Below are 15,551 nucleotides of genomic sequence, written 5' to 3'. Positions count from 1 at the left end.
GCGTCTCTCCAGGTGAGATGGAGGCGCCGCTCTGTCGTCCTGGAAACGTGTGGAACATTTCAGAACCACCGACCGGACCTCCAGTTTTATCTGCTGACCCTTTGAGGCCCCCGGCCCCCGTGTTGGACACCATGGTATACAAACATAAAAGTTGAAAGTTTTAAACAGAGATTATTCATTTCCGCTTCAGCAGCAGCTTTGATCTCCAATATCTGATCAATATTGTTTTCAGTGAAGCAGATCATCATGCTGGTAGACAATACGGACCGGTGACATCACCAGGTGAGAATGACCGAAACGCCGCGGCTCACCTGGAGGCCCCGCCCCAAGGCTTTATAACGAGGCGGCCAGGTGAGACCGCAGCAAACACGCTCTGCTCGGATCGGACCTCCAGGATTTGGTGACGATGCAGCAGATGAACGAGTCGGAGCTCCAGCTGCGGCTGGCGGCGTTCAGCTTCGAGACGCGCTTCGATGAGCGCGGAGCGATCCAGTGGATGCAGGAGAACTGGTGAGAGCTGCTCTTCTTCTTCTTCTTCTTCTTCTTCTCTCGAGTCCCTCAGCGGGGTCAGAGGGTCAGGAGAAGGCACATCTACCTTTTAAAGGTGCTGACTCCATTAAGAATCTCCACAACTTTAAATAATACTGACTTAAATTTAGAACACTACATCCATCTGAAATGATTCGGGTGGTTTAATTACTGACCCAGTCCAGACTTTGTTTCGGCTGACCCACTCGGAACCGAGAAGTCCGTATTAAGACGCAGTTTCACCGAAACTGGTCTGTTTCAATAGAAACTGCTCCAATGAATCAGTTGCTATAACAACACAATCAATAATCCTCTCGTGTGTTTTCTGTGTTTATGGGCGGGTTGGGGGCCTTTACGGGTCCATTCCTCAAGCCGAATGGGGGAACTGACGTCACTATTTCAGATAAAGATTAAATATATATTAGTAATTGAGGCTGAGAACCGAACTGTCTTAAAATCTGAAAATGTCCCGATTTATGAATGAGGTTCGGTGCTGGACGGATTAAAGGGGCTGGACAGCTTGAGGCGTTATGCAAGCACGTGCGGACAGAAGAAGGCGGCGGCAGGTGAGGGGCCGTTACGTCACAGACCCGGTATGTGGTGATTCGTGGATCCGGTCGGACCGGTTCCTGTCCGGAATGCAGTCCTGATGAAACCTGGACGGAACGTGCTGGAAGGTTCGACCCGCTGGAAGTACATCAAAACATGTTTACAATGTTAGCTAAGCACAAGTCTGACGTCACAGTTTGTCGAGAAGTCACGTGTTGGTGTTTAACAGGATTTTGTCTAACATTTCTTCATGGACAGAACCACCAGAACTTGGTTCTGGTCAATAGCGGGTCGTGTTTCAGAACCTGGAAGGTTTTTCATGATGTTCTGATCGGTCTCAGTGGGTCTCCTGGTTCTGATGGTTCTAATGATTCTCCTTCTGTCCCGCAGGAGCAAGTCGTTCATGTTCAGCGCGCTGTACGCCGCCCTGGTGTTCGGAGGTCAGCACTTCATGAAGCCTCGGCCCAAACTGGACCTGCGGCTGCCGCTGGTCCTCTGGTCGCTGAGCCTGGCCGTGTTCAGGTAAGAACACCAGGAACCATCTGGCCAAAGTCCATCCAGAACCAGTAGGAACCAGGCGGGACGCCGCCTCCCTCCAGACTACACCCGTCTCCATGGTAACCAGGTTTTGCTTTGGGTCCCCACCCAGATTCCTGGCTGGGCGAGTTACCGCTGCTGACGCATTGCCATGGCAACGGGCCCCACACCTGCAGATCAGGTGCGGTGTGTTTGGAGCGAGTGGAGGCGTCGGCTCACCTGGTTCAGAACAACGGTTCCTTTCAAAGCATCTGGAGTCGGTTCTGTTGACCCAGAGGGTCAACCTGTGACCCCGCCTCATTACATTAATATCAACCAGAGGTCCGGCTGGTTCTGATTCCCGCTGGGCGGGTCGGCTGTCGGACCGGTTCTGACATCAGATGATGTGGTGCTGATGCATTCCAGCTGCTGATCCTGTCTCATGGCTCTGTCCTCAGCATCATCGGAGCGGTCCGGACCGGGTTCTACATGCTGCACATCCTGAGCGCCAGCGGCTTCAGACGCTCCATCTGCGACCAGAGCTTCTACAACGGACCCGTCAGCAAGTTCTGGGCCTACGCCTTCGTCCTCAGCAAGGCTCCAGAACTCGGTCAGTTGATCCTCAGTCTGAACGTAAACGGACCAGAACATCAGGGTTCAGTTCTATGAGCTGGTCGGTTTGGGCCACTTTTAATCTGTAGGATGCAAAATGTTCTGGAAGATGAATGTGAAGGTTAACCGGGTCCAAAGCAGCTGCATTAATTCTGACCATGTGACCCTCAGCTAGCGGTGGCCACGCCTCCAACACTGGAGTCAACTCTTAGCTTAGCGCTTTGGCTAACTGTACACGTTTAGCGCACTTAGCTTCACCTAAACTTATTTTCCAGATAAATCCTAAAGAGCTGGACTTGAATTTACTTGACTGTTAAACTTTTAGTTAATCAAAACATCAATTCAGACTTTTATCGACTGTTAGTAATTCAAGTAGATTTTTATATTCATGCTCTTATTTTGAAGGGGGTGAAGACGTTAACATATTTTAGTGCTTTAGCATTAGATTAGCTTCCACTAGGAGTAGTGCATTAGCCACTACTGGTGCAGCTTTAGCAGAACTTAGCGCAGTTAAAGTTGCTGAGTCATTAAAGTCTTTTTGTTTCCCGTCTCCAAGGCGACACGGCCTTCGTGGTGCTCAGGAAGCAGAAGCTGCTCTTCCTCCACTGGTACCACCACATCACGGTGCTGCTCTACTCCTGGTACTCCTACAAGGACATGGTGGCCGGCGGCGGCTGGTTCATGACCATGAACTACACCGTGCACGCGTTCATGTACAGCTACTATGCCGCGCGCGCCGCCGGATTCCGCGTGCCCCGCCCCTTGGCCGTGGTCATCACCAGCGCCCAGATCGCCCAGATGGCGATGGGGCTGACGGTGAGCGGCCTGGTGTACCGCTGGATGCAGCAGGGCGACTGTCCGTCCCGCATGGACAACATCACCTGGGCCACGCTCATGTACCTCAGCTACCTGCTGCTCTTCTCCAACTTCTTCTACCAGACCTACCTGCGCCGCGCAGCCAAGGCCAAGAGCCAGTAGGACCCGCCGGACCGGAGGGCGGCGCCGCTGAGCCGACCTGACGCCGCTGCAGCAAAGGAAGGGAAACCAGAGCAGAAAACGAGTTTATTTATGTCTGGGAATGAAGGAGCGTTTCAGGACCCGCTGGCTCCTGGCTGCAGGTCCAAAGATGGTTCTGATCTACAGACACAAACATGAAGCTCAGCTGCTGAGCAGAGGTCCGAAAATATTCACCATGTTTTCACTAAATTTATCAGCTTTGGACCCAGAAAATGTTCTGAACCATTTTTACCTTCAGCCTCATTTCCAAAATATTTGAAATATGTAAAAAAAAAAATTAGAATCTGAACCATTAGAACCCGTCTGGTCCGATACACTGGTTCTACTGGTTCCGGCTGAACCCAGGTTGGCTGGAGAGAGTAAACCGGGTCAGAACTGGAACTTAAACTTTTACTTCTGTAAATATTTCCATCAGTTTGTCTTTAACATGTCAAACTTGTGATTCTGGAACCGATCCAAAAGAACCAGTTCAGATCCAGCTCAGCAACTCGCTCCTGGTGTTTAACCAGGTATGAAGGCAGTTGATTGGCTGCTGGAAGGTCGCATGTCTCACGTGACTAAACTCATCCTGTTGGAGCTGGTTCTGGTCGGTGTGATTGTGGAAACGGGTCGGAGTTCTGGAGGAAACCAGCAGCTGGTTTCCATGACGAAGATGATCTTCCACCAAATGATCACCGGGACGTTTTCCTGGGAGGGAAGTTGGGATATTTATGACTATTTATTGTTTAAAAATGTAATAAAATGACTTTTTCAATTTGTACATTTTGGGTTTTTTCTGGTTTGGTTCATCTGCATGAAACAGAATCTGGGATCATTTGAAATATTTTCAGGATCTGGAGCCAGATCCGGATCTAAACCCGATCAGTGCAGAGATCCAGTCAACCTGCAGCTCTTAGTTTAGATCTGAAGCAATGAACTTTTTTATTATCCAGCAGAACCGACTCAGGAGAAAAATAGAACTCTGTGAATTACATCCTCACTTCCACCAGAAGGAATCAATAAGTCTGGTTTATCTGGACCAGCGGTACTCTGGTCCAGTCCAGAACCGCCGTCCTGCTCCAACACTGAGTCAGAGGGTTGGTTCGGTACCGGGCCGGTTCAGAGCTGCTGAGGGAATTCAGCCATCTGACCCAAACCTGGAAACTCGGAATATACTGTAAATCTGTTTTAGTGTGTTGTGACTCTGAAGGCGCGCGTCGCCCCCTGGTGGAGCCAGCGGTCACTGCAGATGTTGAATCACCAGGACTGACATTAAATCTCTGGTCTCAGAAAAGTTTCATTTTCAGGGTTTTTCCACTATTTTCAGAATCAGAGTTCTGCTGGGGTGAAGTTTTAAACACATTCAGACCAAAACAGTGTTATAGTTCAACTTCAAAGTTAATCCTCCTGCAGTTTTGATTACATTTGACTATTGAGTTCAAATATTTTATTTTTTTAAATTGTGAAATGAACGGAAAAGTTATTTGTTGCGTATTTCCTTTAATATGAATGTGAAAATCTGTGTCAGAAATCTGAAATTAGTCTCAATTGATCTGTTTTGCTCAGAACATCCAGACAATTACAATTATGAGAAAAGATTTCTATGACTAAAATCTGGTAACATAACAGCAAAATGTGCATTTCATAAACCCACTGAACTGCAAATATTAATGCTAAGAATAACAGTTTGATTCAAAGGCGTCAAATTAAGAATCAGCAAAGAATCATAGAATCAACCATTTATTGAAATCACATCTAGACATCACACTGCAGAGCAAAACATCCCATAATATCACATCAAATAACAGACAATAGAAAAGATGTTGTCGGGATCTGTTCCTTATCGGTGTTTATTTTGAGTTTCTGTCTCTCTGAGTCTCCGTGTTGTCCTGTCTCCCCTTGATTGTTTCCAGGTGTTTCTTGTCTCTTTGATTGTCTCTGTGTATTTAACCCCACCTGTGTTCTTTGTTCCTCGTCGTGTCTGTCTAGTTTCCAGTTGTCACCTGTTGTGATCATTGCTCTCTGCTTCTCTGTGTTCTGGACTTTTGGATTTGCATCTTATTAAATTGTCTACTTTATTGCTACCTGGGTTTGCTGCCTCTGCCTCACCACCACTCACACCACAAAACCTGACAGATGTAGATTTTGTGTAGTGTCTCATTTGAGTTGAGTTTTCAAAAAGCAAATGTTTTGTTTTTCATTAAACTCAGTTTTAATCAGAACCACTGATTCTAGAAATGATAACAGTTCATGTATGCAACTATTTATCCTCAAGCATCTTCATCACTGTTAATTTCTTAATCATTTCTTTATTTTTTCTGACATTCAGGTCAAAAAGTTTCTGGTTTGTTTTTAATTTCATCCAATTAAAGACTTTTAAAATCCATGAAAAGAAAAAAAGTGCTGCAAAATAAGCCAGGTAGTAATGATACACATTAAAATGAGGCAAAATCATATAAAACACACCACTAGGATAAAACCACCATGTTGAAGTGAGAACATGAACATCCTTCCTAGAGTTTTCCCTGGAAGCTGCTTCCTGCTCGTCTTCCCAGGTTTTCTCTGGACCGATCATTTGCTGCTGCTTCAACTTCTCCGTATCATCTGGTTCTTTCTTTCTCTGTGTTTCATTTGGAAGAATCGCTATTTCCATCTGCAGTGGAAGAAAAGAAGAAGCTGGTTATAAAAGACAGATAATCACTTCAGCAGCTGTCCTCCAGGGGGCAGTAGAGACATCAGGGAAATTCATCATGTCATTTTTATGCTCACTCCCAGCATGACTGACTCTTTTGGGGTAATATTAGGAAATCTCAGGGGACTTTTAGTTTGTTGTTAAATCCAGATTAATTTGCTTTTATTTAACCACTAACTGAAAAAGCAGAACTTGTAATTTACTTGAGAGTTTCCAGTCTAAAGTCTGAACTGGCTGCCAGGTCACACAGCTGCTCCACATCTGGGTCCTTCAGCCTGTTGTCAACCAGGTCCAGTTCTGCCAGATGGGACGGGTTGGACCCCAGAGCCGAAACCAAAGACAAACAGCTGATCCCAGTCAAGCTGCAGTTCCTGAGTCTGGATAAAAAATCATTAAATGTGTTTAAAATCACTTTATGTGTAAATACAGTAAAATAATAACTACTCACTTTAAACCATTGAGTTGATGTTGTTTTTGTTCTGTTGGGTTATATTATGTTTTTATTCCGCTTTATATTATAAACTTTGTATAATATTGTTCATCTTCTCAATAATCCAACAAGCTCTGAACATGAGTTTAGACTAAATCTTGTTGGGTTTGTTCACACCAACACCAGTTCCTACATGAAATTACATCAATTATGATCTGTATGAAAACCATACAGGTCACATTTTATTTTCCTGGTATAAGGTATTAAATATGCAGCTGATCATTACCATATCAATTCAATAATTCATCAGTACCCAATATAAAGACGGTGATGGTGCTTTTACTTTGAAAGTACATTTTTAGTTTTCAGAGTCCACTTTTTAAAGCTACCATGAATGAAATTACAACAGAGTAATTTCATTAATATTAACAATAATCTTTTTTAACCATTTACCAGGTTAATTTGTGAAATATTTTGTAGCTTTCAACCCTTCAACTTTATTCCACAATGTGGATAACAGTCACATCTAAGATAAAGTGACTGGCTAGATTCTAACATGTGTATATCTGCTTTTATTTTAATTATATCCTGACTGAATACTTTTGCCAGGTTAAGATTAAAGTGTGTCTTACCTCAGTGTTTGGAGTTTGCAGTAAGGACTCTTCAGAAACCCACACAGCTGCTCCACACCTGCATCCTTCAGCCTGTTGCTGCTCAGATCCAGATGTTTCATGTAGGAGGGGTTGGACTTCAGAGCTGAGGCCAGATGTGCTCCACTGCTCTCTGATAAACTGCAGTTGATCAGCCTGAATAAATCAGGACACATAATGTACATACTCACCCACTCTTTTACGATTAAGTATTATTTTATTATTGATTATTGTTCTCTTTTGTCTAATTGTGAGAGTTTCTTTTCCAGATGGTCTCCTCCTGCCATCCATGTCTTCCTGACTGTCTGCTGTCATTTCTTGGGTCAGATTTTAAGCTCAGAAAACAGAGGAGCCAGAAAAGCAGAGAGACACGAGTCCTTCATTAAAAAATTCACCTGAAACTGTGTTTGCAGTCAGACCTAGTAAGATTTATTAAATATTAGAACCTTGTAGAAATCATAAAGTATGACACAGTAGTTAAAATGACAAATAAGAGTGAAAGCACAACCCCTTGTGGCAAATCTGTGGAAGAGCACATCGTAGCTAATGAACAGCTACTTATTCTCATTTTGAGTTTTATTCCAGAAAATATGTCCACAAACACTGATGCTTAGTCAAAATGCCCTAAAACCCTCTTGACTAAAATTTTAAAAATGTAAATGTTGGTGGCTTTTAGAAAGTTTGATTTAAACACTGTAGCATCATCTTGTTGCCATGCAGGCCATGAATGGTTAAACTACAGGAACCTAGTATAAAAACTTTTAATACCACAACAAACGGCAATAACTTATTTTCAGCTTCAGTGAGAAGAGGAAGAGCTTTATTACATGAAAATGCCCTCTGCTGAAGGAGTCATATTGTTCAAACTTTACTCCAGTTTGATCACTGATAGTCTGGTAACACAAGGTTGTCTGTTTTATGGGTATTTTCATTTCCCCAAGAAATTTGGCCTATGAGGAATTTGACTGGAAGAAAAAATTAGGCAATTTCAAATTCTCCTGGTTCTTCCAAATTTTACAAAAACATGCCACCATATTGTTGAGAGAAACTGTGGTATGACAGTGGACCACTCATATTGTTTGGGACTCCCCTGCCCACTAACGTAATATTGGTAAGACATTAAAAGGGAAACAGAAAAATACTGTGTTGACTTCCCTAAATATTCTGTAATATTTGTTTAAGGAACTTTAACCAACAAAGACCGGTGGTACATGCTGCACATTCTCTTGCTAGTTGTAAGGAAAAGTGTAACAGCAAAGTGGAGGAAATGATCTCTTCTAACTAAAAAAGAATGGACACATAGACTGAAACAAGTTTAGACAATGAACCAGCTCACTGCAAACCTCTAGATGAAAATGGACATTTTAGGTGAACTCCAGTGATTGAATACTTAAATGTTTGATTCTGTGAAAAAATACCCTGTCAAGAATTGTTCGTTTGTATCCATATTTGTTCAATGACTTTTAATCAAAGTAAAAACTAAATTTGACTCTCGAATGGGATTGAAGGCACTGAATGCGACTGATTTCTTTTTAACAACTGTATGTAAGAATGTGTTGGTAAACGTAAATTCAGCAGAATGATCAAGAATATTCTTGATTTAGATTTTAAAAACTAAGTTAAGCATTCTAACATGTTAATATACACAGAATCTAAAATCAGCAACATAGACATTAATTGATTACCTCAGATTCTCTAGTCTGCAGTTTGGACTTTCTAGTCCAGCAAACAGAAGCTGCAGTCCTGAATGGTGCAAGCCGTCATAGCTCAGGTCAAGCTCTGCAAGATGGGAGGGGTTGGACTTCAGAGCTGAAGCCACAACTTCACAGTGAGTCTCAGACAGGTCACAGAACGTCAGTCTGCAGAGAGACATACATAACACTATATCTGTCAGGGTTCAGATCATTGCTTCAGTTAAACACTGAAATCTTTATTAGAAGGTGCCGTCTGCTCAAGAAGGTTTCTGATAGCCAAAGAAGTCTTTGCAGAAATTATTTCCAGTCATTTCTGTTGTCTAAGCAACAATTTTGAAATTTTTTATGATTTCCCCAATTAAACATGACATTTTTCCAAATACCAGCTGAAAAGTCTGACACATGAAGACCAGCAGATGCTTCTTAGGGATGCTGATGTTCTGACCGCACTTGGCTGCACTAACAGTTTGTTCTTATCTGATTCATTAGCAGTTTATAATAACTGAGTAAGAAATTACTCTAAAATAATTTATTATTCAGACCACAACTCCTGTGTGCTGGGGTATTCTAGGGTTTCAGGGTTTTTGACTCACACAAACTTCCTGCAGTTCCTCACAGCTGGGATGAGTCTGCGCCGTCCTTCCTTTGACGTGTTGTACCTCACTAGCTCCATTTCATCTAGAACCTCTTCTGACATCTGCAGAATGGAGGCCAGAGCTGAGCAATGGATCTCAGAAAGTTCACACTTTGATTTGTTCTTTGACTTCAGGAACTCTTGGATCTCCTGATAAACTGAATGGTCCTTCATTTCTACCAGACAGTAAAAGATGTTGATGCCTTTGTCAGGAGAAATGTCTTCAGAGCTTGTCTTCTTCAAGTTGTTGATGACTCTCTGTATGACATCTGGACTGGTCTTAGTCTGAGTCACCAGGCCTGCCAAAAGTCTCTGGTTACAGGGCAAAGCGAAGCCATGAAGGAAACGAACAAACAAATCCATGTGGCCATTCAGGATTTTTAGGGATCTCCTCAGAACTTGATCCAGAAACAGATCTATAGATTGACTAGGACGATCACTGATTCTAGAACTTGATGATGGATTTGAGTTGCTGGGTTTTACTTTTTTGATGTCATCCAGGAACTTCTCCACCACCTCTGTGTTCGTATTGGTGAAGCAGTGGAACATGTAGACTGCAGCCAGAAACTCCTGGATGGTCAGATGAACAAAGCAGTAGACTGGTTTCTGGAAGATCACACTCTCTCTTTTGAAGATCTCTGTACAAAGTCCTGAGTACACTGAGGCCTCTGTGACATCCAGACCACACTGCTCCAGGTCTTCTTGGTAGAACATGATGTTTCCTTTCTCCAGATGTTCAAACGCCAGCCTCCCCAGCTTCAGAAGAACTTCCCTGTCAGCCTCCATCAGCTCTTGTGGACTTGTCTTATGTCCTCCATGGTACTTATTGTTCTTCCTCTTTGTCTGGACCAGCAGGAAGTGGGAGTACATGTCAGTCATGGTCTTGGGCAGCTCTCCTCTTTGCTCTGATGTCAACATGTTCTCCAGAACTACAGCAGTGATCCAGCAGAAGACTGGGATTCCACACATGATGTGGAGGCTCCTGGAGGTCTTGATGTGGGAGATGATTCTGCTGGACAGCTCTTCATCACTGAACCTCCTCCTGAAGTACTCCTCCTTCTGGGCATCGGTGAAGCCTCGTACTTCTGTTACCCTGGAAATACATGAAGGAGGGATCTGATTGGCTGCTGCAGGTCTGGAAGTTATCCAGATGAGAGCCGAGGGAAGCAGGTTCCCCTTGATGAGGTTTGTCAGCAGAATGTTGACTGATGACTTCTGTGTGACGTCAGAAACCAGCTGACTGTTGTTGAAGTCCAGTGAAAGTCTGCTTTCATCCAGGCCATCAAAGATGAAGAGAAGTTTGCAGACAGCCAGCTGCTCTGCTGGGAGCTTCTGGAGGGTTGGATGGAAAACATGGAGCAGCGTGAGAAGACTGTGCTGCTCATCTCTGATCAAGTTCAGCTCCCTGAACGAAAGCAGAACCAACACACTGACATCTTGGTTCTCCAAGCCCTCTGCCCAGTCCAGAGTGAACTTCTGCACTGAGAAGGTTTTTCCAACGCCAGCGACTCCGTTGGTCAGAACCACTCTGATGGCTCCATGTTGATCAGGGAAGGCTTTAAAGATGTCATGGCACCTGATTGGAGAGTCATGGAGGTTCTGGATCTTGGAAGCTGTCTCCAGCTGCTTCACCTCATGTTGGGTATTAGCCTCTTCACTCTGTCCCTCTGTGATGTAGAGATCAGTGTTGATCCTGTTGAGGAGGTTTGTACTTCCTGTTTCATCACTTCCTTCAGTCTCACATTCACATCTCTTCCTCAGACTGATCTTATGATCCTTTAGGACCTGCTGCAGACGATCATCTTCTGAAAGATGAGACAAACAGCAACAAAAAACAATGTATTTATGTGTTCATAGCGCAACATGAAATACAGTTTTCAGAAATAAGACCATTAGGAGACATTTATTCTCACCTTGAAGAAGGCAGTTCTTATTAGTTATTTGAAGTGCAACTCTGGTTTTAGGTCTTTTTCCACATTGGGAACTGGGAGGCTGTCCAAATGAAGCAGACTGGTCCCAGTGTGAGTTGATGTGTTGAATCCTACATAAAGAACAGGGATTTCTTTGTTTCAATTGGAAACTTCTCATCAAATAGGTCAAAGGTCACATGTGGGGTACCCCAATGTTCAATCCTAGGACCCCTTTTATTCAATATTTATATGCTCCCACTAGCTCAGGTTATAACAGGAAATAATATTAGCTACCATAACTATGCAGATGACACACAGCTCTACATTACGATGTCACCAGGTGACCTTTGACCCCATCCAATCACTGAACAGATGCTTAGAACAGATAAATATGTGGATGTGCCAAAACTTTCTCCAGCTGAACAGAAACAAAACTGAAGTTATTATTTTTGGACCTAAAGAGGAACGATCTAGAGTCATAGATCTAGAGTTATAGATATAGAGATATAGATCTAGAGTTATAGATCTAGAGTTATAGATCTAGAGTTATAGATCTAGAGATATAGGTCTAGAGTTATAGATCTAGAGTTATAGATCTAGAGATATAGATCTAGAGTTATAGATCTAGAGTTATAGATATAGATATATAGATCTAGAGTTATAGATCTAGAGTTATAGATCTAGAATTATAGATCTAGAGTTATAGATCTAGAGTTATAGATCTAGAGATATAGATCTAGAGTTATAGATCTAGAGTTATAGATATAGAGATATAGATCTAGAGTTATAGATCTAGAGTTATAGATCTAGAGTTATAGATCTAGAGTCAATGCACAGCTTCAGTTATTACAACTGAAAACCAGCGATCAGCCCGAAACCTGGGAGTAGTGATGGACTCTGACCTGAACCTCCAGAGCCACATAAAGACAGTTACAAAGTTGGCCTTCCATCACCTGAAGAACATTTCCAGGATTAAAGGACTAATGTCTCAGCCAGATCTAGAGAAACTCATCCATGCGTTCATCTTCAGTCGTATTGATTATTGCAGCAGCGTCTTCACAGGTCTGTCCAACAAATCAATCAGACAGCTGCAGCTGATCCAGAATGCTGCTGCTGGCGTTCTGACTAAAACCAGGAAGATAGAGCACATAACACCAGTTTTTTTTACCCCTCCAGGGGGTCTTTTGTGGCTCTAGTGTCCCTTATATGACAGTAGGCTGACAGGAAACAGGGAAGGAGAGGGGGGAAGACATGCGGCAAATGTCGTCGGGTCCGGGAGTCGAATCCGCGATGGCCGCATCGAGGACTCAAGGCCTCCAAATATGGGTCGCGCTAACCGCTACGCCACCACGGCACGCCCCCACATAACACCAGTTTTAAAGTCCCTCCACTGGCTCCCTGTAGCTCAAAGAATAGACTTTAAAATACTGTTGTTAGTTTATAAATCACTGAACGGCTTAGCACCACAATACATTAAAGATCTGCTGTTGTTGTATCAACCTTCCAGACCTCTCAGGTTCTGGTTCTGGTCTGCTCTGCATCCCCAGAACCAGAACCAAACGAGGAGAAGCAGCATTCAGCATCTATGCACCACAAATTTGGAACAAACTTCCAGAAAACTGTAAAACAGCTGAAACACTGACTTCTTTTAAATCTCAACTAAAAACCCACCTGTTTAGGATTGTATTTGAAATGTAATCAATTACAAATTTATTGATCGACCTTGACTTAATTATTGATTCTATATTGCTTTGTGTTTCTGTGTTTGTTATGATGTAAAGCATTTTGAAATGCCTTGCTGCTGAAATGTGCTATACAAATAAAATTTGATTGATTGATTGATGATGATTTCCATAGTTTGTAGAAACTGAATACTTCAAGACTTCATGACCAAAATCCCAGCACTGTTTCTTCTGCACATAAATGTTCTTTTTGTCTCTGAGAAGAAAACGACATATTGCGATAAAATTGGTCCAAAGAAAAAATATTCTTTTGCTGTCCTTTAGTTACTCTGATGTGTTCTCAGTACATAACAGTAATCAGTAAATAATCTGGTAATTACTGACCAACATCTTGGATAATCCAGGAAGTTGGTGAAGTGTCAGCATTTCACAGCAGAAACCTCTTCTGGGCCGTATCCTCAGAGGTGCCTGGGGCGGCATTGGATACCCCAGAAATCGGATTAGCTACTCTAACTGGCCTAACCCACCAGAACTGTCAATCAGTTTGTTCAGATTTTAATGTTCATGGATTAACATAAAAATATGGTTGCATCCTATTTTCTTAGAGCAGACCAAGAACTGGGTCTCACAGCATTCATAGTTCTGGGAGCCACCTTGGTAACTTCACAAAACTTAAAAATAGGCCAAGCTTTAGGCTCAGCTTCTGAGGAAGACCCTGTGTGCAGGGCTGAATTCAGATGAAACTGTTCCTTCTAACCTGCTGGGTGGGAAACCTTGAAGAGCTTTAAGATCCGGTGTAAGCGCATATGGTGATCAAGTTATTAGAAGACAGTGAGACATGAAGGTACTTTGTCCAGTCCATTTACCTCAGAAGTCAGCTCAACTAGCTGAACACACCAGTTTTGCTTGTTGGTTCTCAAATGTATTTTTATTTTGTTTTTTCCCTCTTTTCTGTATTTTTGGACCGGATTCTCCTGGACATTTTTTCAACCTGACTTTGCAGTAAGTTGACTCACAACTTACTGCAAAATTGTTCTCATGTGTTATTGATAAATAGAACAATTTCGTTCAGTTGGCACTAAGTTACATAGATCTGTACAGTTAATCTCCGCTGAGATAAATGACAGCCACTGTAACAAAGGAATCTCCTGTATGGGTCTTGCATGCTTAGCAGATCCATGTGTTTTATTTGGTGAATCAATAGCTTGGTTTTTCAAACTTTGGCCAGTTTTTTATTGCAAGCTAAGATTGCAGTGCGTTTAAATAAAATTGCCATTTTAGTGTGCCACCCTTTTAGTTTGCCCTGCAGGCACCCCACCCCTAAAAGAAAACAGATCTAGACACACCATTGTTTATCCTAAGCTAGGAGTCTTTCTCAGCGTCACCATCAGGTTTTCTAGGTTTAGGGACCGCCCCTTTCTACCCTACCCTTGCAACCTTTACATGATCTCCTGGTTTATCTGCTTGTTTTCACCCTTTTACCTTTTTTGCAGTGATCCGGGATAATCTGAGAAGTTTAAAGGATCAACTTTGGATGAGTCACTTCTCATGGACGGAGAACTTGATGGGGTTATTTTGTCTCGCTCTGACTTTGAACCAACCATCTTGAGGACTAAACAGAAAACAAAGAATCAAGATATGTTTCCAAGGCTACAGAAGAAGTACGACAGATAAAGTTTGGTTTTAAATATCTAATAAAATATTTCTTTATTAATCTACAGTTCATGGAAAGTAAGTAGTAAATAAAAGACTTTAGATAAAACACTCACCTTGTCCGATATCCATACGAGTGTTGACTGTAAAATGGTGCCTGAGCTCAGAATAGTTTCTGTTTCATTTCCCTGTTACAAGAAATCTTGACTCATTCCAGGAAGTGACTGTACATATGCTGTGTGTGTGTGTGTGTGTGTGTGTCTGGGTGTGTGTGTGTGTGTGTGTGTGTGCAGAAGTGAGAACCAGGCAGAGAACAAAAACAAGTGGGAGGAGAGTAAAGATCAGAATCGGCCAATAGGAGAGCTCAAATTTTACAATGCTGTTAAATGCTGAGAACACAAGTATGCAATAATGAAAATTAAACTACTGCAGATCACAGGCAGTCTGAAACATTACAGTAAGGCTCATGAAAAATCATTATAATTAACCATAGTAACGAGATGTTTAAATAAAAATGTGCAAAGCATGTTAATAACTGCAGGTAGCAAAGTTTATTGACCTAAACAGAAGTTGCCTGATCTATCTCCTTCAGTATATATTTTTTAAAATTCAGATCTAAACTGAAGACAACCAGAAATTATTCTTTTAGAATTCTCCAGGAAGAATATCATCCAGACGTTGTACTATACATTTTTGTTGTTCATCATTTTGACTGACAGCATCAAAAAAATTCCATCATAATTTACTTTTACCAGTCAGTTTTTATGATGATACTAATGACATTGGCTAGTCAGCTGCATTTCATTTTCAGCTGATTAATTATTCAACAAATTGAACCAGTATTCAAAATCCCATCACACAGAAAGCAAATGAACACATCTTTGACAAAAACCACCTATTGTGGCCCCAGTAACTACATTTAAAAATTAAAGTTAAACAACTCAAATTATGAGACTCTGGCCTGATTGCACAGCCTCACAACTTCCTCCTGGTCCTCTTCTAGAG

The 15,551-nt window shown here is 42.3% G+C and overlaps 2 protein-coding genes across 4 annotated transcripts; one reads left to right on the top strand and one right to left on the bottom strand.

Annotated features, from left to right (window-relative positions):
- The first annotated feature begins 345 nt into the window (after positions 1-345).
- On the top strand, positions 346-3,532 carry LOC116712953 (elongation of very long chain fatty acids protein 6-like). The gene is made up of 4 exons (XM_032552859.1): positions 346-510; positions 1,468-1,599; positions 2,052-2,203; positions 2,762-3,532. The coding sequence occupies exons 1-4, from the start codon at positions 407-409 to the stop codon at positions 3,181-3,183; spliced, it is 810 nt and encodes a 269-aa protein (XP_032408750.1). The 5' UTR covers positions 346-406; the 3' UTR covers positions 3,184-3,532.
- Positions 3,533-4,928: 1,396 nt separating this feature from the next.
- LOC116712900 (protein NLRC3-like) lies at positions 4,929-14,793 on the bottom strand. Of its 3 annotated transcripts, none has more exons than XM_032552775.1 (8): positions 14,663-14,792; positions 14,376-14,505; positions 11,215-11,342; positions 9,261-11,106; positions 8,659-8,832; positions 6,956-7,129; positions 6,097-6,270; positions 4,929-5,854 (listed from the first exon to the last, which is right to left on the bottom strand). In XM_032552775.1, the coding sequence occupies exons 1-8, from the start codon at positions 14,676-14,678 to the stop codon at positions 5,845-5,847; spliced, it is 2,652 nt and encodes an 883-aa protein (XP_032408666.1). In that variant the 5' UTR covers positions 14,679-14,792; the 3' UTR covers positions 4,929-5,844. The 3 variants fall into 3 exon arrangements, with proteins under 3 accessions (XP_032408666.1, XP_032408667.1, XP_032408668.1); XM_032552776.1 differs by having other exon boundaries at positions 9,261-11,103; XM_032552777.1 differs by lacking the exons at positions 4,929-5,854; positions 6,097-6,270; positions 6,956-7,129; positions 8,659-8,832 and having other exon boundaries at positions 9,257-11,106; positions 14,663-14,793.
- Positions 14,794-15,551: the final 758 nt, after the last annotated feature.

Source organism: Xiphophorus hellerii, chromosome 22 (genome assembly GCF_003331165.1).
Source record: "Xiphophorus hellerii strain 12219 chromosome 22, Xiphophorus_hellerii-4.1, whole genome shotgun sequence".
In the NCBI taxonomy this organism is placed as follows: domain Eukaryota; kingdom Metazoa; phylum Chordata; class Actinopteri; order Cyprinodontiformes; family Poeciliidae; genus Xiphophorus; species Xiphophorus hellerii.
The sequence above is the reverse complement of the archived record's forward strand: the minus strand, read 5'-3'. Positions and strand labels throughout refer to the sequence as shown.